At 47.7% G+C, this 22,574-nt stretch overlaps 2 protein-coding genes across 2 annotated transcripts; both read left to right on the plus strand.

Annotated features, from left to right (window-relative positions):
* Positions 1 to 5,961: 5,961 nt before the first annotated feature.
* On the plus strand, positions 5,962 to 7,279 carry LOC120709431 (glycine-rich cell wall structural protein-like). The gene has a single exon (XM_039995062.1). It carries the CDS (start codon positions 6,002 to 6,004, stop codon positions 7,277 to 7,279), a length of 1,278 nt encoding a protein of 425 aa, XP_039850996.1. The 5' UTR covers positions 5,962 to 6,001.
* An 11,069-nt stretch (positions 7,280 to 18,348) lies between these two features.
* On the plus strand, positions 18,349 to 20,792 carry LOC120705798 (FCS-Like Zinc finger 10-like). Its single transcript, XM_039990314.1, has 3 exons — positions 18,349 to 18,615; positions 18,896 to 19,769; positions 20,174 to 20,792. The coding sequence occupies exons 2-3, from the start codon at positions 18,925 to 18,927 to the stop codon at positions 20,325 to 20,327; spliced, it is 999 nt and encodes a 332-aa protein (XP_039846248.1). The 5' UTR covers positions 18,349 to 18,615; positions 18,896 to 18,924; the 3' UTR covers positions 20,328 to 20,792.
* The last annotated feature ends 1,782 nt before the right edge of the window (positions 20,793 to 22,574 follow it).

The following is a 22,574-nucleotide window of genomic DNA, read 5'->3' on the forward strand; positions in this document are numbered from 1 at the left end:
AGTCATTAGCACCAAATCATACATCCTTAACCAAGAAACATTGAAATGGATGTGTATGTATGTATGTCTAGATGTATTTGTGCATAGGTCGAAAACCTTAAATAGTTTTTAAACTGATGCAAGTTTGCTTGTGAAATTTCCTATGCATCTCACTAAAATCATAATAAACCATAGTCCAGTTGAAGCCATGGGAAGAAAGTGAGTTTTTGCACATGAAATGATAAGTCGATCCACAGTACATTTTCTCCCATAATTAATTTCAGAAAATGCTGAAAAGATCCGAAAATACAAAGTGCAAACCATAGCTTAAATTAATTTTTGCCCAAAATGAAAGTTGTAGAGTTTGACAAAATAAACAACTTTCGTGTTCAAAGTTTTTCAAGTTCTAACATGAAAATTTGAGTTAACCCCGAAAAACAAGCGGAATCATTAAACTCGAATTCAAATTTTAAACTTTCAAACCATCGCTCAAATGAATTTTTGACTGAAAGGAAAGTTGTAGGAAATTTAATTTTGAACAACTTTCGTGTTCAAAATTTTTCGAGTTTCTGTTGAAAATCGTGAGTTTGGGCTAAGTCAAACAGTTGACCTTGGTTTTTCTCTCTCCACTCTCTTTCTCTCTCTCCTCTCTCTCTTCCTCGCTGACTCTCCCCTCCCTGCGCGCGCGGCAGAGCACGCGCCGCTGCCACCCGCTGCCGCGCTCGCTGCCCTGCTGCCGCTCCGCACTGCCTCGCCGCGCCACTGACTGCCGCCGCGCTCGAGTGCGCACGCGCCTGGGCGCCGCTCGCTGCCACCCGCCCGCACGGCAGCCTCGCCGCTAGAGCCGCCGCGCCATTACTGCCCGTCGCCCGGCCACACCACCCCGCTCCCATCCCCCGTCGTTGACCCCGCGACGCGCTTGAGTGCTCGCCTGCACGCTCGCCCGCTGACCCTCCCTCCCATTCCATCACCGCTGCAGCACGCCCCCCCCCCTCGCTGCGCCCCTGCTTGCCACCAATGGCGCTCCGCGACGCCGCCGTTGCGACAAGCAAGCCCGGCCGCGCACCTACCCGCGCCGCTGCCCACGGCCGGCCTTCAATGCTGCGCGCCACCGACACCCCGCACTCCCTTCCCTCTCCCTGGCCGCCTTAAAGGCCAAGCTGAGCCTCGCACATGCGCGCCCAAAGCCACAGCCGCCCGCCATGGCCGCCGCCTAAGCTCCACCGCCGAACTCCCCTCTGCAGCCCCTCTTCTCCCCATTCTGCCTCGCCACCTTGCGTTCCCGCTCCTCCCCTCTCCGCTCCACCCCAAGCCGAGCTCGCCCTCCGCTCCCCGCGCCCTGGAACGCCGCCGCCCACGCCATTGCCGCCGCCGAGCACCCCCCTCACCGCGGAGCCCCCTTCCCCACCCTTCCTCGTCTCCAATGGACCTCCTAGCTAGCTTCTACTCACCTCCGTGAAGCTCCCAGACCACTCACCTCCGCCCCGGACCGCCGGAGCGGCGCCACCGCCGTCCGCCGGCCGCCGCCGCCACTGCTCCGTGGCCGGCCCTCCACAAGCCACCCCGAGCTCAACCAAGGGCGTCCCAAGGTTGCTCTCGCTCTCCGCATGCTGTTCCCCCACTTCCCCTCGCCGCCGGCGAGCTCCCTCGCCGGGAACCGGACCGCCCGCCGCCTCCCCTGCTCCAAGTCCGGCCAAGGGCATGTCCGCGAGGAAAACACTTCTTCCAGGGGCCTAGATGCTAGTTTACATTTCCTTTTTCTTTTTGTTTTGAAAAACAGCAAACTAGTAAATTCGTTTAAAAATCGTAGAAAAATCAGAAAAATGCAAACTCAATTGTTCTGGAATCTTTGCAAAGAGATCTACAACTTTTTCTACATGCACTTTTTCATTTGCTCAATAGTTTTTACTTCATTTAAAATGCAAAGGAAATGTGCTTTATATTAGATCTCAAGTTACAAGCATGAGTTGTTAGCCATATTTGTTCGGTAGGTTACATGTTAGATGTATAAGCTTGTGTAAAAATTTCGTGGGAGTTTACATGCCTAGCTATCATTTTATTTAACTCTTGTTGTATACCTAGGAGGGATAGTTTTATTTACCCAGGGTGTTATGATATGTTTAATGGGTTCAAACTTTTACAGTACTTGTATTTTAGTTCCAAGAGCCTACATAAAAAGTTTGAGAATTTTTAGTTAAGTAAATCTGGACCAAATGATTTTTGGTGAGGATAGCTACACTAAATCATTAAAAATAGTTTCTGTGCATGAAAAATTCTAATAATTTTTCTAGGGGTTAACCTTGAGTAAGTAACCGTTCTAGTAAAATATGAGGCTCTGTAACTTGCTAGAACAGTCTGTAGAAATTAGTTTTGATCCATGAAGCAATACTTTGTACTATTTTTCATACCCTACACAATGCTTGTTTAATTGTGAAAAATTTATGGCAGGCTCATCTTTAGGTAGAAAACCCTCAGTTAAAATTTCAGTACCAGTACTTCCATTGTTTGACCTGTAAAATTCATTTTTGTTTCTAGCAGTAGCTGTTTGATTTATTTTTCATGGTTAATAGACTGCATGAAATGGGCTGAAAATTTCACAGTAGGCCAGTTATTTAGATATGTATCATACATAAAAATTTCAAACCTAGAATCTCTGTGTAACTTTATTTATGATAAGGACATGCTTGACCTAGCAATAAATAAGAAAAAAATCTTTCTTTTGCTGCATAGGGATAAAAGAGAAAACACATCCTAGTTACTTTGTGAAGTCAGTATAATGAGTATTACTCTATAAATGATTGTCCAAAATGATATAACATAATCTTTTGCAAACCATCTTAAGTTGGTGTTGGGTTACAACTCTTTAATGAAGGTTTGATTAAATCGTATCACTAAAATAACTCACGCTTATGCATTTCATATAGATTCGACTACTCTCCCTGACGGTACGTACGAGTTGGTGCCGGAGTCCGAGAGTGAGCCGCGTGAAGCTCAAGTGAACCTAACTGAAGTCACTGAAGACCCGAACTGAGTTTCGGAAGAGCCCACAGCTAGTTACGCTCAGGAAGGCAAGCCCCGGAGCATGACCTACCTATTTTAAATTATGCAACTATTTGTATTCCTGTTTATTGTGCATTTAAGTTGCAGGAATTGTTTGGAACCTTAGTTGTATGATCCTAGGTACCTATGCTTGAACACTAGTATGTGTAGGTCGCTAGTTGGCTATGCTAATGGTTCGGTAGAAATCGAGTGATTTCCTGTCACTCGCGAGCTTATAGGAGTTGAATGATTACTACACACTGCAATATAAGGTTTACGGGCGGGGTTGTGTACTGGTGATACCCCGTCTGTTTAGTAAAAATGGATAAGGCCGCGGTGTGTGGTAGTGGTGGTTAAGCGTTTGAACGTACTAATCACATGCCGAGAATATGGTAATCGATAAGCTTAAGTACCTGATGGAACCGGCCGTGGAACATACTCCCCACTGTCTGGTCTATGGTCACGCGCGGGTGCAGGGCACCCTAGGACGGTGGGCCTGTTTCATGCCCGGGGAAAAAGTGGAAAAGTCGCGTGGGTGACTGCATTCCCCATGCGTGTGTTTAGGTCTGCCTGGCCAGGTTAACAAATTCGATTCGAATCGTCCGTCTCTCACGGATATTGAGACTGCTTAACCCTTTTGCCACATAGAGTAAGAAGTGGAACAATGATGATGAGAAATTTGGTTGATTGATGAAAAATAATTGCTTTCCACCATGTATGCTTTAGGATAGATGCTAATGTAGAATGGTTAATCATAATAGAACTTGAAAGCTAAAATCGGAAAATAAGGACTCACTGCTTTTCGGCAAAGACAAACCCCTCAAGCCAACAGCCTTGCATGTCTAGTTAGAGGGTTAGTTATATCCTAGTCGGGTAAGCCTTGCGGAGTATTAGTATACTCAGCCTTGCTTGTGGCTAAATTTTATTTCAGGTAATACTTTTGAGGACATGATTGCTAGTTTGACTTGGCCGTGTACTCTGCCTCCTGGTTGGTCGGTGGAGTGGGATACGACGCCGGCCAGCGATGGCTATGCCGAGTGATGTCATGTACGGGCTTCATCATGACATCATGTATCGTCGTTTAGAACTCGTTTTATTTTCCGCTGCAATGAACTCTGAACTACTTGCAATTTGAACTTCAAGTACCTTTCGGAGATTTCGAACTTGGTTTGTAATAATTAAGTTAAGACTCTGTAATGTAATATAACTGTGAAATGTTGTACTCTCTGGGCTCACCTTCGTGTGGGTTTCATGTAAGCTTTGGGTTCGATCGATGCTAAGATGGATTCTTCGGGACTTTACCCGACAGCGCTGCCGAATTACTCCGGTTGAAGTGCGTGTTAGCCGGGATTATCCTTAAGATGATGGTTAGCGCACTTGAGCCGGGTTAATTAGGGTGGTACTGCCACACTTCCGGTGCTACTGATTTCAGTAGAACTCGTCCAATTCAGCGTTTCTTTGAATTCTTTTTTCGTGTTTTGCTTTGCATGGTCTTTTTTACTTCATCCCTGGGATCTAGAAATATTCACTTAATAAAACCATTAGTCCCATTGATTGCGTTGTCATACGATCACCAAAATCACTCGAAATGGCATGAATGGTGCCATGTTCGTTACACTTTGTCTTGAATCTTGATCTGTGCCATTGATGTCGCCTGGGTTTTTGCCCGAAATTATTAACTCTCATCAATTTACTTGTTTTACTGAAACTACACGCTTAAGAACAGTGGCAGATTTACATGGGGGCTAGGGGGGCTGGAGCCCCCCTACTGTCTTGCAAACCGTGGATCCCCCTGCAGCCCCCCTAAAAATTTTAGCACCATTGATGAAGAAAGGGAGGAGCTCAAGATAGAAGAAGGTCACCAGCCCCCTGTTCCTCGTTCCTAGATTCGCCCCTGCTTAAGAACTGTTATAAAGAGCTAAATGCGGAAGTGGTGTACCGTGCTGTTTTACTAGCATTGATGTCGTCTCTTTCTTTTCCCTTCTAGTTTCAGCCAGCTGAAACCTGAATCCTTCTTAAGTGAAAAGGGCCAGGCAGAGCTATATTAAACTTCAGAAACCCTTTAGTACATGCAGCCTTATTCTGAAATGCTTATGCCATGTTTGGTTTTCACCCTCAAATTTTTTTCACAAAAAAATGAATGTATGCATGGAGTATTAAACGAAGTTTATTTGCGAAACCTTTTCACGGATAGGTGTAACTTTTCGAGACGAATCTAATGAGCCAAGTTTCACCATGATTGACTACAATAATGCTACAGTAACCACTTATAATCATCTTCCAATCGTGCGGTCAAAGGTCTTATTAACTACAGCACATGCCACAGTACCACGATTGTGGAGGTTATTTTGTAATTAGACTTCATTTAATACCTTTAATTAGTGGTCAAAGAGGCAAAAGAAAACTTTTTCACCCCCTAACCAAAAAAGGCCTTGGTTTGGCTCAAGGCTCCAGCTAGGCTGATCACATGAGCAGTCCGTGCATGGCAAGCTGTGTTCCTCCTCCCGAGTCCACCCCTGCCCGTTCGCCCCAACCACGCTTCTTCCCCACACACAGCCGGCAGCCTTGAAGGCACCCATCCGAGCTCCGAGCACAGGTCACATGCCCAAAGGACGCAAGCCAATCAAGCAAGCTCATGCAGAGCAGGGCGGCGTCGCAGCTGCCATGAGCTGCGCGCACTGCATGCATGCGAGCCTAGCCAGCTTCTGTGGCTAGAGCTGGAAGCGGTAGGAGCCCTGCTCACGTAGATGCATGCGGAGTCCACCTCAAAAAAGTCAAAAGGCTGCGCCAACCAAGCGGACATTTAAGTCAACCCTCCCCTGCTCGCCGGCCACTCGCCCGCCACACCCGATTAAACCCCAAGCGGCTTGAGAGCCCTGGACGTCGCGTTTAAATACGCCTGCGCGCCCTCGCTTCCCCTGCACAACACACAGATCACTTGATCGAGAGGCTTCTGTGGCTAGAGCTGGAAGCGGTAGGAGCCATGGCTAATAAGCTGGCTTCTTCCATGGGAAGCCTGCGAGCGATGGTGCTGCTGCTGCTGGTGACCTTCGTCGTGTGGGCAGCCAGCACCGATGCAGCACGGCGTGAGCCTGTGGCGTGGAGGCCCGGCATGATCGGTGCCGAGGATTGTGATAATAAGCATGGTAAGGGTGGTGGTGGCGGTGCTGGAGCTGGGACCGGAGCCGGCATTGGAGGAGGTGCTGGTGGTGGAATGGGTGGTGGTGTTGGAGGTGGTGCTGGTGGTGAACTGGGAGGTGATGTGGGTGCAGGAGGTGGAGCAGGAGGAGGAATGGGCGGTGGTGGCGGGTTTGGAGGAGGAGGTGGTGTAGGCGGTGGTGTTGGGTTTGGAGGCGGGGCAGGTGGCGGCGGCGGTATTGGTGGTGGCGGGGGACTCGGAGGCGGAGGCGGAGGCGGGGTAGGTGCAGGAGCAGGTGGTGGAGGTGGTCTTGGTGATGGCAGCGGGCTTGGAGGCGGAGTTGGAGCTGGCGGCGGCGGCGGATTTGGTGGTGGCGGGGGAGTAGGAGCCGCCGGAGGATTCGGAGTGGGTGGTGGCGCTGGTTTTGGAGTAGGAGCTGGTGCAGGAGGCGGACTTAGTGGTAGTGGTGGTTCGGGACTTGGAAGCGGTGGAGGAGGAGGACTTGGTGGCGGCGGTGGATTAGGAGGTGGTGCTGGCGGTGGGTTCGGTGCTGGAGGTGGCTCTGGAGGCGGTCTCGGTGATGGAGCTGGAGCTGGCGGTGGGATGGGCGGCGGTGGAGGCTTTGGAGGAGGAGGTGGTGGTGTTGGTGGCGGCGCAGGTGGAGGAATGGGTTTCGGTGGTGGGAAGAGCGGCGGCGCCGGAGTTGGCGCGGGAGGTGGTGGCGGGTTCGGTGTCGGAGCTGGAGCAGGCGGAGGCATGGGTGGCGGCTTCGGCGCCGGAGGTGGCGCAGACGGCGGACTTGGTGGAGGAGGAGGTATGGGCGGTGGCGGCGCTGGTGGAGGGTTCGGTGGTGGCGCGGGAGGTGGGTTCGGCGGAGGCATGGGCGGCGGCGCCGGAGGTGGGCACGGAGCAGGTGCCGGCGGCGGTGCGGGAGGCAGGTTTGGCGCAAGTGCCGGTGGTGGCATGGGAGGCGGGCACGGCGCAGGCGGCGGCGGAGGCATGGGCGGCGGCTTGGCGGTCGGGCACGGAGCCGGCACCGGCGGTGGAAGCGGCGGCGGCCATATGGGTGGCGGGAGCAGCATTAGCAATGGCAGATCGACACGAGCGTTTCTTCTCAACTGACGGTGCCGCCGTGCACAGCCTCCTTGTGCATCCGGTTTTGGAGGTCTCCTAATTGATTGGTTCTAGCTAATAACGGGGGCTGATCACCATCAACCTCATCTCGTTCAGTACTCCTCTGTTTTTTTTTTACATTCTCTTTGTATCAGCATACCTTTCATCACAGTATTGTTTTATTCAATGATTCAAACCATAATGCTCTTCCGCCATCCAAAAAAAAAACACAATGCTTCCTAACTTCATATCAATTGCAACCTCCGTTTCGGAAATGTAGCGTGGGCATCTACGTAGCCCAGATACTTATAGCAGGCCGCACCCTGACAGCCCAAATAACCGACGACATGCGGCCCGCTCTCCTCTTTTTTTTTTAATCTCAAAAAACTCGGTCTCCTCTTTTTTAAATCTCAAAAAAAAACTCGGTCTCCTCTTTTTTAAATCTCAAAAAAAAAAACTCGGTCTCCTCTTCTCTCTCTCAATCATCGAGCCCTGCCTGCCTGCCTGCCTGATTATCATGATGGGCCTGGGGCACGATATGATATGCCGGAGATGAATGATACGCCGGAATGATTAGGGTAAGCAGTGACCGCTCTGATCCCACGGATTAAAGCCAACACGGTCTCTGGCCATGTTTGGTTGTGGTCTAGAAATGTTTTCATGAGAGAGAAATAGTCCTTTGACCACTAATTAGGGGTATTAAATAAAGTTTAATTATAAAATTACCTCCACAACTATGGTACTGTAGCAGTTGCTCTAGCTAACGAGACCTTTGACCGTACGATTAGAGAATGTTTGAGCACGGTTACTGTAGCATCACTGTAGCCAATCATGATGAAACTTGGCTCATTAGATTCGTCTCGAAAATTTACATCCATTCCTAAAAAGGTTTTACAAATAGACTTCATTTAGTACTGCATGCAGGCATTTGTCTTTTTGTGAAATTTTGATTAGACCCTTAGCCAAACATGGCCTCTGATCGACATGAATGAAAGCTAGCTACCAGTACTACGAGTAGGTAATCGAGTGGGCATGCCTCCATTTTGACCGGTCGGCGCATCAGTGATCAGCCCCCCGGCCCGCATCTGCGAAGATTTCAGCGTGCACAACCTTTTGGGATTGATCGAACCCCATGAATGAATATGATCTATCATCACTTGTATGTAGTAGTATTTGCGTAATCTAAGCTGGAGTTGGAAGTAACTAAACAGTGAACACTACTTTTTTTTAAAAAAAAACTTTGACATGGGGGGAGACAGCAGACTGCCCAAATGATTATATTAAAAATAAGACCTTTTCACACATGTCAAGAAAATTCCCGAATCCTGCCCCACCCGTACACAGTTATTAAAAATAAAACTTTCTCACACAGGTCAAGAAAATTCCCGAACTCTGCCCCACCCGTACACAGTGGTCGGTCGTCTGTGAGAAAGACCGGACCTCTAACTGTGCTTTGAAAATACGACAGGCGAGATGATTTTTAGCCGGGATTCAAACTCCCAAGCTGGTAGTTCCCATCACATGCGTCTACCAGCCGGGCTAAAGCCACTTGCTGAACACTCTTTTTTGACACATGTTATCTTCTAATTAAGAAAAATGATGCTTTCTTTTAAAAACACACGCACTCATACACAGATGTATACTCATCGCGTGTTTAGCTGGGCTTCTTAGGTTGAATATTTCGTAAATAATATTGCAATGATCTAGTAGTTAAATTTTACCGTGTAAATGAAAATTATATATATGTATGCAAAAGGAAGAAGAAGAAAGAGAGATTCAGCTGCACAAAAAGTGATTTTTTTTTTTTTGGAAAGGAGACCGGTGTGAAAACGGAAGAAGCTAATATACAAGTGAGGTTAAGGTCCCAGCCCTAAAAATTATTGGATCGGATCCTAATGGCCCATGCTACGATCGTGACGTGGGCCATGCTTAGTACCCCACTACAAAAAAATCATATAGGCTTTGGACAACATGTAGCCATTCCCATCGTCTTAAACAAAAGGGCAGGCAGGGTAGGTCTAGGGTTTCTTTCCTTGCTAGTTAATTCCTGCATCAAACTACTAGAGATTCTATGATCATAGCATAGATAGGGATGGTAAACAAGGTGCAACAGGTGGGAATATTCTCCACCTAAAAAACATGTTGGGTGTGATCAAAATTCAGCTATAAGATTATGCTTACGTGGCTCGCATGGATTTAAAACCATCAGCCATTTTTTCATTTATTTCTTACACTTGCACTGATCCGCCATCTTCTGTTCCCCCATCTACCGTCCTTTTTATTCCCTCTGAAACAACTACTCCATCCATTTGAAACTATAAAGCTTATTTAGTTTCACTTGGATAATTTTTTTTACCAATGGTTACTTTATTAATATATATCTTTTGTGACACAAAATTGATGTGAATAGTGTAGTAGATAAACTCATTTATGCTATTACACTTATAATATTGTATCACAAAAGAGTAATTATGGGTTAACCCAGGTAAGAAAATACACCGTGCAAAAAAGGAGGGGACGGGTACTGTGTCATCACCTCCCAAACAAAACAAGGTATCACAATAGGAAAAAAAACTCTGTAATTAACCGAAGAATATGCCCTTGCAGGATCTTCTAAAAGTAACAAGACAACAAAAATCTCACCTAACTAATGCATGAGGGGAACCAAAACAATGCTGCTAGCGTTTTTTTATTATTCGCACGACTTCCGAATGCAGTATATAATCAAACGGGAACATAAATAATTCGCCACAGAATAATGAATTTTCAAACCGCTCCAGCGGTGGTTGGAATTTTTTTCTTGCCAAAGACTTTCTTTATTATTGATGGTTCTAGTAGCACAGAGTACTCTCCTCCAACAGACAAAATTGCAAAGAGTTGTTTACTCGAATTTTTAAATCTTGCTAGAGACAAAACTATGCAAGCATCAAGAGGAGGAAGAGCAACGACTGGCAAGAGGGCTCGTCGGTCGCACACGGCCACCACCAACAGACACCTCGCCATTGTTTTCTTGGAACCTTGCACAGTCCCAAGCACAGTGACGTAGGGAGGCAACGTTATTTGGCAGTTGCCTTTCCCAAGGGCTTTTTTTTCTTTGCAAAAAATTACAATATTTGGAGCCATATAAAATTTGGAGCGCGTAAATAATTTCTCTGGTACTGTGCTCTGCCCCTGGTGCCATCATGCTACGCAGTTGCTGCGAGACCACACCCTTCAAGTAGAATAATGGCCGCAATAAACCTCGCCGCAGCCGCGCATGGTCCACAATATTCTCCGGGAATTTTTAGTTTCTCGTGAAGAGCACCCTCCTCTTGCTTTCGCCTCTGTCTGTAGGTCAACATTTACGGATTTACCCCTGGGTAAAAATAAAACAGAAGAACGAGAAGAAGGAATCATCTGGGTAAACAATTCTCTGCAGTCCCTGACAAGTACAAGCACAACTGAAATACTCACAGTAGTAGTAGTAGCAAGGCTCACTTGCCAGGGCCTCATCGTATAGTTTGGTTAGGGGTGAAAAAGTTTTGATGAAAATATTTTGCCTCTTTGACCACTGCTTAGAGGTATTAAATGAAGTCTAATTACAAAACAATCTCCACAATTATGGTACTATAGCATGTGTTGTAGCTAATAAGGACTTTGATCGCATGATTAGAGAGTGTTTAGGGATGGTTACTGTAGCATCACTGTAGCCAATCATAGTGGAACTTGACTCATTAGATTCGTCTTAAAAAATTACACACATCCGTGAAAAAGTTTCGCAAATAAACTTAGTTTAGTACTCCACGCATGCATTCGTCTTTTTGTGAAAAAAAATTCAAGGTGTGAACCAAACATCGCCTATGTGTTGCCATGATATGATGCGCAATCACTTTCCGTAAAGGTCCCAGGGAGGGCAGTAATATTTTACTACTACGTACTTATTTACAGGGAGCCATGGACCTGTAAGTGCACAGGCAGTAAAATAATTATGCACAGGCACTGCTTGCAGTGCTGAAAACCTGAAACCTGTGGACTACAAAAAATTAGCACTCCTCTGCTACCCTCTGAATCTCTGATCAGGCCCCATCAGCTGCTCAACATTCCGGCGCCCTGTCCATTAGTCCACAGATACATGCACGAGTCCACAAGATGGTGTGTGAGCTGTTGCTGTTACTGTTAGTGACTTTAAGCACCATTTATGCCACAAGAATGCATGCAAGTTTAGGTGTGTGCTGTTGCTGTTACTGCTGGTGACTTTAAGCACCATTATGTCATACGAATACATGCAAGTTTAGTTTACTTTAGGCAGTGTTTAGTTCCCCTTAAAATTCCAAAAAATTTCCAGCACTACAGTAATTTCGAACGTTTGACAACTAATTATAAGTCTTAAGTGTGCATTACTGACAAAACTCATTCCATAACCCCCGGGTGTAATTTCGAAACGAATCTTTTAAGTCTAATTAGGCCATGATTGGACAACGCCGTGCTACAGTAAATAATCTCTAATGATGGATTAATTAGGCTCATTAGATTCGTCTCGCGATTTAGAACCCATCCGTGTAAAAAAATTTATAAATAGATTTCATTTACTACTTCTAAATTCCAAGATTATGTTTCCAAATTTTTTGAAAAATGGAACTAAACACGCCCTTAGTTTGACCTATGCAAGCACTGTCACGTGAAAGACCCCCAGCTTTACCCGGCTAAAGCGCCTCTTGCTTCCCGTGTGTTCATCTGCGTCACCTGATGGCAAAAGCGTGTACACGATCTAACATATGATCCAGGATACCATCTACCGCTGAAGCTGCAGCAGGTCAGCAGTAAAAGTGCTTTCAAGTTTTTTCTTTCTTTGACATTTTTCATGCTCGCGTTGCTTTTGAGACGGAGGGTGTGGACAAACGAGCAGCAGTGCGAGCTTCTCATGCCGCTTTTATTTTTTTTTAACACTTTCTGTTTTGGGTGTAGAGAACAAAAGTGGTTTGCTTTAGTTTCATTTGATTGAAAATTCAGAGACGAAAACTAAATTTGCTAAAGGTGTCGTAATTTTTCCCTTTTTTCTGAAATTTACAGAAGAGCTCAAATATTTGTACGGAGAGTACTCCGTGCGACGGTGCGAGTACTGATGTCGGTAGAGGGCGCTACGTGTCGGCAGGCACGTGCGGTGGGGGCTCCGGCGTGCGGGCCGGTGCTCCCTCGGGCCGTACGATCGCAGGCGGATCTTCCTGGTAGGCCGTCAGATGGGCCTCGCGATCCGTGCGCGTGGGAGGGCCCGGCCCGTCCGGATGACGACAGGGAAAAGGACCTCGGCTGCTCACTACGAGGGCGCACACGCCCCAGCTTTTCCTTGTCCTCTTCTGATGCCGCCATGATTTCCAACAAGCTCTCGTGTCTCCAAAGGATACGGCTCCATTTAAATCTTTTCGCAGCAAATTTACTTCAGATTGCGTTCAAAAAATTATTTTACTTCAGAAAGTCTACTTGATGAGCAAGCGGGCACGGCATTACCCAAATATCGTTTGTTTTTAGGTGAAAAATTATAAGTGGTACTTCAAATTTAAGCCCAACGAAAGGTAGACTACCCACTTGCTTCCCTAGCGGTACATGACCCAAAACCATGCTAGAGTTCTGTCTCGATGTTGGAACATTATCCTCCGCCACATTAAAAACCTAACAATTCCCTTGGAAATACGTAACCGATTTTTTTTCACCTTTCAAAAAAAGACTTTCTTTTTGTTTCCAGAAATACTCAAAAGTTGGAAACCTCAAGGTGGAAAAAGAGAGGGTGTGGTAGTGGGCCCCACAAGCAGGGACTGGCCTGGGCCAGTCACTCAGCTTTGTCGTCGCCAATGCCGGCCAGGCCATCGTTGTCCCTTCGCGTATACGTAAAAGCGAGCCGCTTCCCCCCTCTGTCTCTCACCCTCGCTGCCCTGTGGGCCCCGCCCGCCGCTCGGGAAAGATAACGCTCGCCGCAGGCTACTGGGTACGTACGTGGCGAGTCACCGTGGTCCCGTCCTGCGCGGCACGACCCGCTCCTAGCCCTGACAGTGGATCGTGTAAGCCCAAGGGCCGAAAGGGCCTCCAAGCTCGCAAGCCTAGTTTTACGGATCGTCTGTGGGCTATATATACAAAAGGGTCGAGTTGGATTGGATTGGCCCATAAAAAGATTGGGCTGTACACGCGGCCCGAGTTGATTCAAGGATTCTAGGAAGCGAGTCGGCCCGAGGATCCTGAAATGGATTCTGCCCTTTGCGTCTCCCTCGCAGAGTCGTCCTCGGCCTCCTGAGCCGTCGCGGCGGAGGCGGCGATTGGAGGTGTCATCGGTGGCGGAGGCGGCGGCGATTGGAGGAGTCATCGCGGCGGCGGCAGCGTTGCCAAGCCTGTCGCGGTCTCCCCGTTCGTCTTCTCGTCTGGATCTACTGTCCCCCGGCGGCAACCCTACCGGTAATGGCGCTTCTTGGTTTCTTTCCAATGTTTGGGATTCGTGGAAGGTTCGTCCGGTTGCTGGCTCTGCTCTGCTCGGCCGGCCGCTTGCCCATATGCCGATGCCCATCACCTTCCTTTGCGTCATTATTTGATTCATATCGGTTCATAGTACTGGCCGGGTTCATAGATCCACATCATGTTGTATTCTATTTTAGCTAAAAGGTTTCTCATCTACATATGAACTTGCTCGATCTGTACTACTCGGATGGTTTCTCTAGATATGAACCTGCTCGATCTGTACTATCTTGATTGTGAACTGTACTAGCTTTGATTTTAGTTGCTTCAGTAGTCAATAATTCTTTAAAAAAAGATGAAATTTTGTTTGTGGTACAGTTCAGATTTAAATTATCCATATTATTCACGCTACCTCTTTTACAGTGTGTGGTATTATGGAAAGAGTTTCATCAGCAACCGCAACAGAGGTTGAGGATGCTATATTCACTGATCAGTCAGGCAGATCAGAGAAAAAGAGAGCCAAAGTTTGGGCTTATGTTGACACAGAACTCATTGATGGAGTGGAGAAGGTTGTCTGCAAGTATTGTAAGCTTCAGTTATCTTCTGTGCCAGGGAAAGGAACAACTTATTTGAACAGGCATATTGGATATTACTGCCATCATATCCCTCAAGAGGACAGGGATATATTCTTAGCATCTTTGAAGAACACGCCCGGTAGAGATAATTCTGTGTTCGATCCTGTGGTATTCAGAGGCCTCATTGCCAAGTATTTTCTTCATGGTGAGGTTGCATTTCGCAAAGCAGATGATCCGACTTGGAGAGAGATGATAAACTTTTGTCAGCCATCATTCAATGTGGTCAGTCGACAAACAGTTCGTGCAGATTGTATGATGTTGTACGAAGAAGAGAAATTGCAGCTACAAGATAAGACATTATGACAATAATTCAGATAGTTGTTGTTTCAACTATTTTTTAATATGAGATGCCATAATGCCATGTACTGTTATGCCTTAATTATTGTTGGAACCTTAACCATAGTTTATCTTGTTGCTACTGTTATTCTACCTTGAAACATGTCAGTGTCACCTTGTTACTAATGATCCTAACAATATTTCTGCTGCTGCTGCATTGATTTATTACATACCATATCTGTGTCACCTTGTTTCTGATAGGCCCTCTTGTTTCTGTTTTGCAGTCATTGCTAGTTTGTAGAGGAACTATGTAGGAAATAGCACAAAAGATTGGTGAAGTGATTGCCTTGCTTGGAGAAAGGGATCAGCAAAGTGATTTGTTTCTAAATCGTACAAAGTGATTGGTGAAGTGATTGCTTTGTTCTGTAGGGCGCAGACATGGCCACTCTTTTGTAATAGTCTTGTGTTCTAATGCTTCTTCACTTGATATTATCCATTGCCCGCCTTGTGTACTCAGTACTGTTGAAGAAACTATGCTACAACTAAGAATTTGTGATTGTGACTTAATTTATATACTGAGGGTGTTCAAAGATGCAAGTGCAATTGAGTTTAAGTCAAATTTGGTGGATGTAATTTATTATTTCTTTTTTACATGTAATTTATTTTTTCTATTGACACATTTATTAGCTACCCAGCTAAATTACTAGTGAAGGCCTAGTGAAGACCATTGGATCGCTAGTGGTAGCACAAATTGCTAGTAGCAGCATATGACTGTGAGGGCCCTTGGATTGCTGGTGGGCATGGATCCTTGGGCTCCAGTAGAATTCTAAGTGGGTTAGGATTCTATGATATTAAGGATAGGATTGAATCGAGTTGACCTAAATTAGTTGGGGCTAGAGTGGGATTGGATCTAGCTAATAACAAAATAGGATTGGAGTGGGGCTAGGGCCGGATCGTGACCCATTGTCAGGGCTAGGCCGCTCCCCCTCTCGCGTGCATGACCGGGTGGAAGGATCAGATCAGGCACCATCCTGACCGTCCATCATCTGGTCTAGGAGTTCGTCCGGAGCAGGCAGTGCCTTTTTTTTTTTTGCGAAACTGCTTCTGCCTTTTATAATTATCCTTCGAACTTCACCTATGTGTGTTATCTCTGAGCTGCATGATTTACATAATGTTACCGAAGTAACCTGAACTTAGACCTCCAGTGAAATACAGAAGTTTTCGCTTTTCTGCTTTAGCAGAAAATCTGCTAGTATTTTTTTTGAAAATATCTAGTATTTTTTTTTCAATTTTCATCTTCGCTCCAACCTCCACTCCACTGGATCATGGACGGTGCTGCGGCTGCAGAAGATCCAGCTCGGAAAGCATGGGGAGGAGCAGCTGCATCGAAACCGATCAGGATCTTCTGCGCCGGCGCGCACACATGCGAGCCTCCCGTCGTTGCTCGGTGCTCAGCCTACACGAAACGATCACGACGCATCATCAACTGCCTTTGCCTCTGCGCACTGCAATTCTTCAATGAAAGTTTAAAGTGTCCTGCCCTCCGAAGAGAAGAAATCAAGAAACAAAACAGAAAAGGCGAGCAAGCAAGGCTCAGCCGCACGGGTACGCCCGGGACTGTGACAAGCTCCCCCCGAAGAGCACAAATATCCGGGCGCAGACGATCCGGCGAGGTAACGGAGTTAACCGCCCAAGCATCGGGTGCCGAGCGTGAGGTCGAGTTGTGGCGTGGAGCTGCGCAGAGCACCTGAAAGCTTGCGCGCAGCTTGTCGGGGCCTGCGCCCACTGTCACTCGCCACAGTAAAACCCAAGGCAAAACTCGATTACTTCCAGGTTTATGAGTAAAAAACAAAGAAAAGAAAAGAAAAACCACACCTCCAACTCCAAGGCTCCATTTCTCAAACCCCCAACACCATGATGCCACTCTGGGGCCCAGATTTTACAGCATCATTCAGACGGTAAAAAAAAAAGTTTCTGCTCTCAACGTCGCCGTCTGATCGATCGCAGGCCGTACGCGGATGGTCCCACCGAACAGTGTCATGAGGTGATCGCACGAGCAAAGAAATCAACCCATCGGCGGATCGAACCCGATGGACGTGCGGGCATGAATGCGTTGCGCTCGGATTCAGAGACATGGCGTCGTCCTCCTCGTGCTCGAGCTCGCAACGGCAACCGCGCTACAGGGGGATGGAACCTGTGCCGCTGCCCGTGGGCCCTACCACCTCCCCCCAGCACAGTGAGGCTACCACTGCCACCCGGAGTACTGTACTGCCATCATACTAGGTGCAAAGACTGTAACAGTGGAACCAAAGCAAGGCCGCTTTCAGAAAGTGAGCTCACAAGAGGAACAGAAGGAGAGGGAGATGATGGGAGTGTGAAAAAAAAAACAAGAAGAAGCCGAGTTACCGCCGGCGGATAAACTCAGAAACCACTTTTACACTTTTGTAGCGGGGCAACAACAGTAATAGTGACCGGCAAAACAAAAGCACGATCTGAATTCTGAATCAAGAACAGCTTTGAAATTCGAGGAGGAAAGCGAGTAAAGCTTGCGATGCGCGCACACTGATTTCTCCCTTTTGCAGCTAGCTAGCGCGTTGGCATTGCTGAGCGCCAAGGAAAGAAGAGAAAGGGGGGTGGCGAGCCCTAAAAGTCCAATGATTGTGCATCCCCGATGCAGCGTCGGATGCGTATTAGGAGCAGGTACGGTGGCTGATTGGCTCTTGATGCGGATTTATTTTTCCTGCCCCCTCCAACTGCTCATGTGCGAGGCAGTGATTACGCCAATTAATAATAAAAATTTGAGCGATTTTTGCAGAAGTGGTTTTGGTCAGAAGACAGGGATGAGCTAGTGAGCTGACGCCGACGGCGATGGACTTTTTTTTTTGAAGGGGGCGATGGACAAGTTGGATGCATCCTCCAAACCTCGATCTCATGTATTTGGGGGGTTTCAGTTTCAGGTAAGTAGAAGCGTTCCGGAGTGATGAAGGGCTGGGGGGTGTTCAGGTTTGTGCGTGCAAAAAGCGTCCAGGTTCACGCCTTTGAGTTTCTGTTTCTAGCACGTTCGTGGGTGGAAGCAAGAGATGATCTCCGCTCATGTCATCCGTGTGTCTCAGGTGCATAAAAGAGCATGAAATGAACGTGGTCTGATGGTCTCAAAGATCATCATCACATGGGCAAACAAACGCCTAGGTTCAATGGACCTATAACATTTGCAGTTTTCAGAAAATCGTACCATGATCCTTGGGTTTTCTTTTCCTGCTGAAACTAATGAGAAAAATCAATGGGAAAAATATTTCTGTAGTAGGTACTCTTTCCATCTCAAATTAGCTGTTTTGACTCGAAGATTTTACTATGCATCTAGACATAGTGTATGCTATAGATACATAGTAAAATCTCTGAATCTAAAACCAACTACTAGTAATGATTTGGCAATCAGATAGTACTGTACTGCCAGTGTTTACACAAGCATGATAAATTTTTTTTGGAATAATCACTCCAGCATGAAATTGAAATGACAGGTATAATACCACTGTAGTACTATACTGTTCCGGCGTGGGGCCCAGAACGGTCTCGTCGACGACGATGGGAGCTCAGCTCGCGCCGTGCCAGGCCGTATTTCTACGCGTACAGCGCGGGGCAACAGTTAAAATGTTACATCTGCCCTCTTTTCTCTGACATCCATGAATGGCAGGCGGAGGTGGGTGGTGGTGTATTTCACAAGACAGTCTCTCTCTCTCTCTCTCTCTCCGCGTCTCTGATTTTGATGCATGCAAACTTGCAAAGGGACAGAGAGAGGAGAGAGAAGGGGTATCAGTCGTACAAGGAGGAGCAGGACAGTGTGATTTTACTGCCACCGTGTTCCCTCCTCCTCCTCTCTCCTCACAAGCTTCTTCCCCTTCCCCCTCTCCTCCCCCCTCGCACAGCGGCGCCATTGCCGAGCGCGTGAGGAGGGAGAGAGGTGAGGTAAAGCGGCGAGGACCAGGGGAGCGAGACTGCTAAAGGAGAAATAGGAAAAAAGTAAGGGTGAGCTCGTGCCGGCTCTGGCTCGCATTGCTCTGCTTGCTGCCCCTCCTTTCCTCGCCTTATTTCTTCAACCATTTCTTGCCGCTCACGAGCTGGGCGCGTCGTGCTCCTCGAGAACGGGATGCCTCGCTGAGAACGGGGGGTTTCTTGTGGTGGGTAGTGTCGACGAGGGCGGTGCGATCTTGGGCGGCGAGATGCGAGAACGTTCTGTGGATTCGTCGGACGGGATGGATTTGTGATCTTTTGCCATCTTCTTGATCTATCCCGGTTTCAGGAGGTTGGCTGGGTCTGCGGCGGCCGGCGATGCTGCGGAGGATGGTGTCCGACCCGGCCCCGGACTCCTCTGGCGGCGGGGAGGCCAGGCCCCGCGCCGGCGCCGCGCTCTTCGCCGTGCCGCGGCTCTTCGTCGGGTTCGCCGCCAAGCGCCCGTCCGACGGCGAGTCGTCGAGGAGCCCGACGTCGCCGCTCGACCCCAAGGCGCTGCTGCTCCCGTCGCCGCGCTCGCCGAGGACTTGGGGCGCCCCGGGCCTCGTAGACGCCCTCGCCGGCGACGCCACCAACTGCCTCCTCAGCCCGCGCCTGCGGCTCAAATCGTACAGCTCCCTGCCCAAAGACTGCGGCAGCGGCGGCTGCTATTCGCACCCTGAGCTCGGCAAGACGATGTCTTGCCCCGCCCCGGACACCGCGGCCGCCGCCGGCATGTCGGTGCCGTGCAGCAGGTTCCACCACGGGGATCTGAAGTCTGGTCCTGAGGCCACCCCGTCGGATGGCGCTCACCTCAGCAACGGCAAGCGGCACTCGTTCGATCTCGGCAAGCTCCCGGGCTCGCTGCCGGCGTCCATCGCCGCCGGCGCCCCGCGCTTCATCGGCTCGGTCTCGGCGAGCGAGATCGAGCAGTCGGAGGACTACACCCGCATCATCGCGCGCGGCCCGAACCCGAAGACGACGCACATCTTCGGCGACTGCATCTTGGAGCCGCACACAGTTGGGAACGGCGACGAGGCCGCCATGGAGGTGGAGGAACGAGCTGCCGGGTGCTACTTCGTGGTCAAGCGCGCCGCGGGGCTCGCCCCGGCGGCCGAGGACTTCCTGAGCTCCTGCTTCACTTGCAAGAAGAAGCTGGAAGGCAATGACATCTACATTTACCGGTACGTCGATGCGGTCACCATCCTGTTTTACGATTCTACTCAAACAACTGATGGTTCTATTTTTGCATCAGTGGGATCATTCGGGGGAAAGCATTTATCTAGTTTCTGCACTGTTCATATGAGCGCACAGTAAATTCTTTTGGCAGAAGAAATAATATTTTTTTGGAAGTACATGAATGGAATATTAAATTGAGCTGAACAGCATGTTGAATCATCACTAGATTCCATTTCTTTTGGTTGGAGATGGTTGCAAACTAGAACGATGATTAACTGAACAGATAAGCTTTGGCCCATCATTTCATCAATGTGCATTATTTGGCTGACCTGAATAATTGTTCCCGGCATAAGAATTCAGAAAGAACGAGCGACACTGAACATTTTGCGGTTTACCCTTGCACTTGCAGTGGCGAGAAGGCCTTCTGCAGCGCCATTTGCCGGGACCAAGAGATCCAGCTTGAAGAGGAGGCCGAGAACAACACGGCGAGCATCTCCCCCCGCTCCTCCTGCTCCTCCATCCACGAGGACATCTTCATGGCCGGCATGACCGTCACGACGTGACCTCCGGTCCCCCACCCAACCCACCGCACCGCCTCGCCGCCGCGGCGGCGAACGCGCCGCCGTTTTTCCTCCTCGCACGGCGAGGGTTCAGAGATGATCGTCGGAGGCCGGTCACCGGTGCGCGTCGCCGTCCGTCGTCATCAGCTTGTTGTTTTTGATTCAGCAACTGAAGAAACGGTGCGCTCATGGTGGGTCATCGTCGCTCGTCCTGGAAACCTGCAGAGATCTGGGCTTTTTCGGAAAGAGAGGGGAGAGAGAGATAGAGAGAGGTCGCCTGCCTGCCTCTGTAGTTTTGATCCAAAGGCTGCTGGCTGGCCGGCCAGTGCCCCCATCTCATCCCTTTTCTTGCTCGCTTTTTTTCTTCTTGCTTTCCTACTCGCAGCAGCAGTGACTGTGTCTTCACTCTGCGCATCGCATTGCCACACTAGCGTCTCTGAGATAATGACATTGAGCTGCTTTGAGTCATTTCCATTGCCCTTTTACTTTGTGCAGCGGTGGTACTGGAACTGAAAGAAACTGAGCCCGTGTTTAGATCAGAGGAGGTGTAAACGCAAAAAAATTTTGCGTGAGAATCTTCCTAATTTGAAGTACTAAATGAAGTTTATTTACAAAACTTTTTGCACAGATGGGTTGTAAATCGCGAGACGAATCTAATGATGCTAATTAATCCATAATTAATCAATAATTAGCAGATGGTTACTGTAGCATCAATGTTGCAAATTATGGATTAAGTAGTCTCATTAGATGCGTCTCGCGATTTACAGCCCAACCATGCAAAAAGTTTTGTAAATAGACTTCATTTAGTACTTTAAATTAGCAAGATTCATTTTCACTTTAATGCGTTTACGGCTTTTTTGCGTTTACAGGGTGGGATCTAAACACACCCTGAGAGGAAACGTGATGATGATGGTCGAACCACTTGATTTCCGTTACAATTCAAAGGCATAACTGATGGGTCACAAAACTTAAAACCGTTAAAACTGCAGCTTTAACCATGGTTCAGAAGTTTACCGAGTCTATCACTGAATCTGAATCCATCCTGGAATTAAGCTGAGTAAGGTAGTGGTATTACATTTGAAGGGCAAATTTCCATTACTGGCATGGGCACTGATGCAGGCTGTGTTTAGTTAGACGTCAAATCAAAATTACACAAAAAGACGAATGTCCGCATGGAGTACTAAATGAAGTCTATTTGCAAAAGAATTTCAGGGATGTGTGTAACTTTTCGAGACCAATCTAATGACGATAATTAATTGATGATTTGCTACAGTGATGTTACAGTAAACAACCTCTAATCCTGTGGTCAAAGGCTTCATTAGATTCGTCTCGCGATTTACACGGGGGATTTTGGAGGTGATTTTATAATTAGACTTTATTTAATACTTCTAATTAGTAGTAAAAAAATTCCATCAATTCTTAACCAAACACGGCCAAGGAAGCGTCGCTAAAATCCACGAGAGATCCGAACCGCTGATTGAATTGCAGGTAGCATTCAGGTGGATGGATCCAATCTCTCCCCTGTTTTCCTCAAATGGGCTCTGCTAATCGGGGAAACCAAGCCTGGCAGAGCAGAGCAGGCGCTTGCGTTCGGAAGGAAGGCAAGGCGCGCGGCTCGTATTGAATTCAGAGCCGCTGCCGCCCATACCTCGCTGCCTTTTATGAGGCAGCGTCCGCGCCTTTTAGGCTTAGCCTCTGTTTTTAGGGCGCGTTTAGTTCCCTATCTAAAAATTTTTGGATGTCAAATCAGCACTTTGACCGGATGTCGGGAAGACTTTTCGGACACTAATTAAAAAACTAATTTCAGAACTCACTTGGAAACCACGAGACGAATCTTTTGAGGCCTTTGACCGCGTCATTAGCACATGTGGGTTACTGTAGCACTTATGGCTAATCATGCACTAATTAGGCTTAAAAGATTCGTCTCGTCATGTACATCCAAACTGTGTAATTAGTTTTGTTATTTAATTACATTTAGTGCTTCATATATGTGTTTAAAGGGGAGGTGAAAATTTTTGGGAACTAAACACGCCCTTAGTTGAAATGCAAAAAACAAATCGAAAGAATCTTGCTAATTTGAAGTACTAAATGAAGTTTATTTATAAAACTTTTTGCACAGATGGGTTATAAATCGCGAGACGAATCTAATGATGCTAATTAATCCATGATTAGAGTATGGTTACTGTAGCATCACTGTTGCAAATCATAGATTAAGTAGGCTCATTAGATTCGTCTCGCGATTTACAGCCC

The sequence above is a fragment of the Panicum virgatum genome, chromosome 5K (genome assembly GCF_016808335.1).
Source record: "Panicum virgatum strain AP13 chromosome 5K, P.virgatum_v5, whole genome shotgun sequence".
NCBI classification, from domain to species: Eukaryota; Viridiplantae; Streptophyta; class Magnoliopsida; order Poales; family Poaceae; genus Panicum; species Panicum virgatum.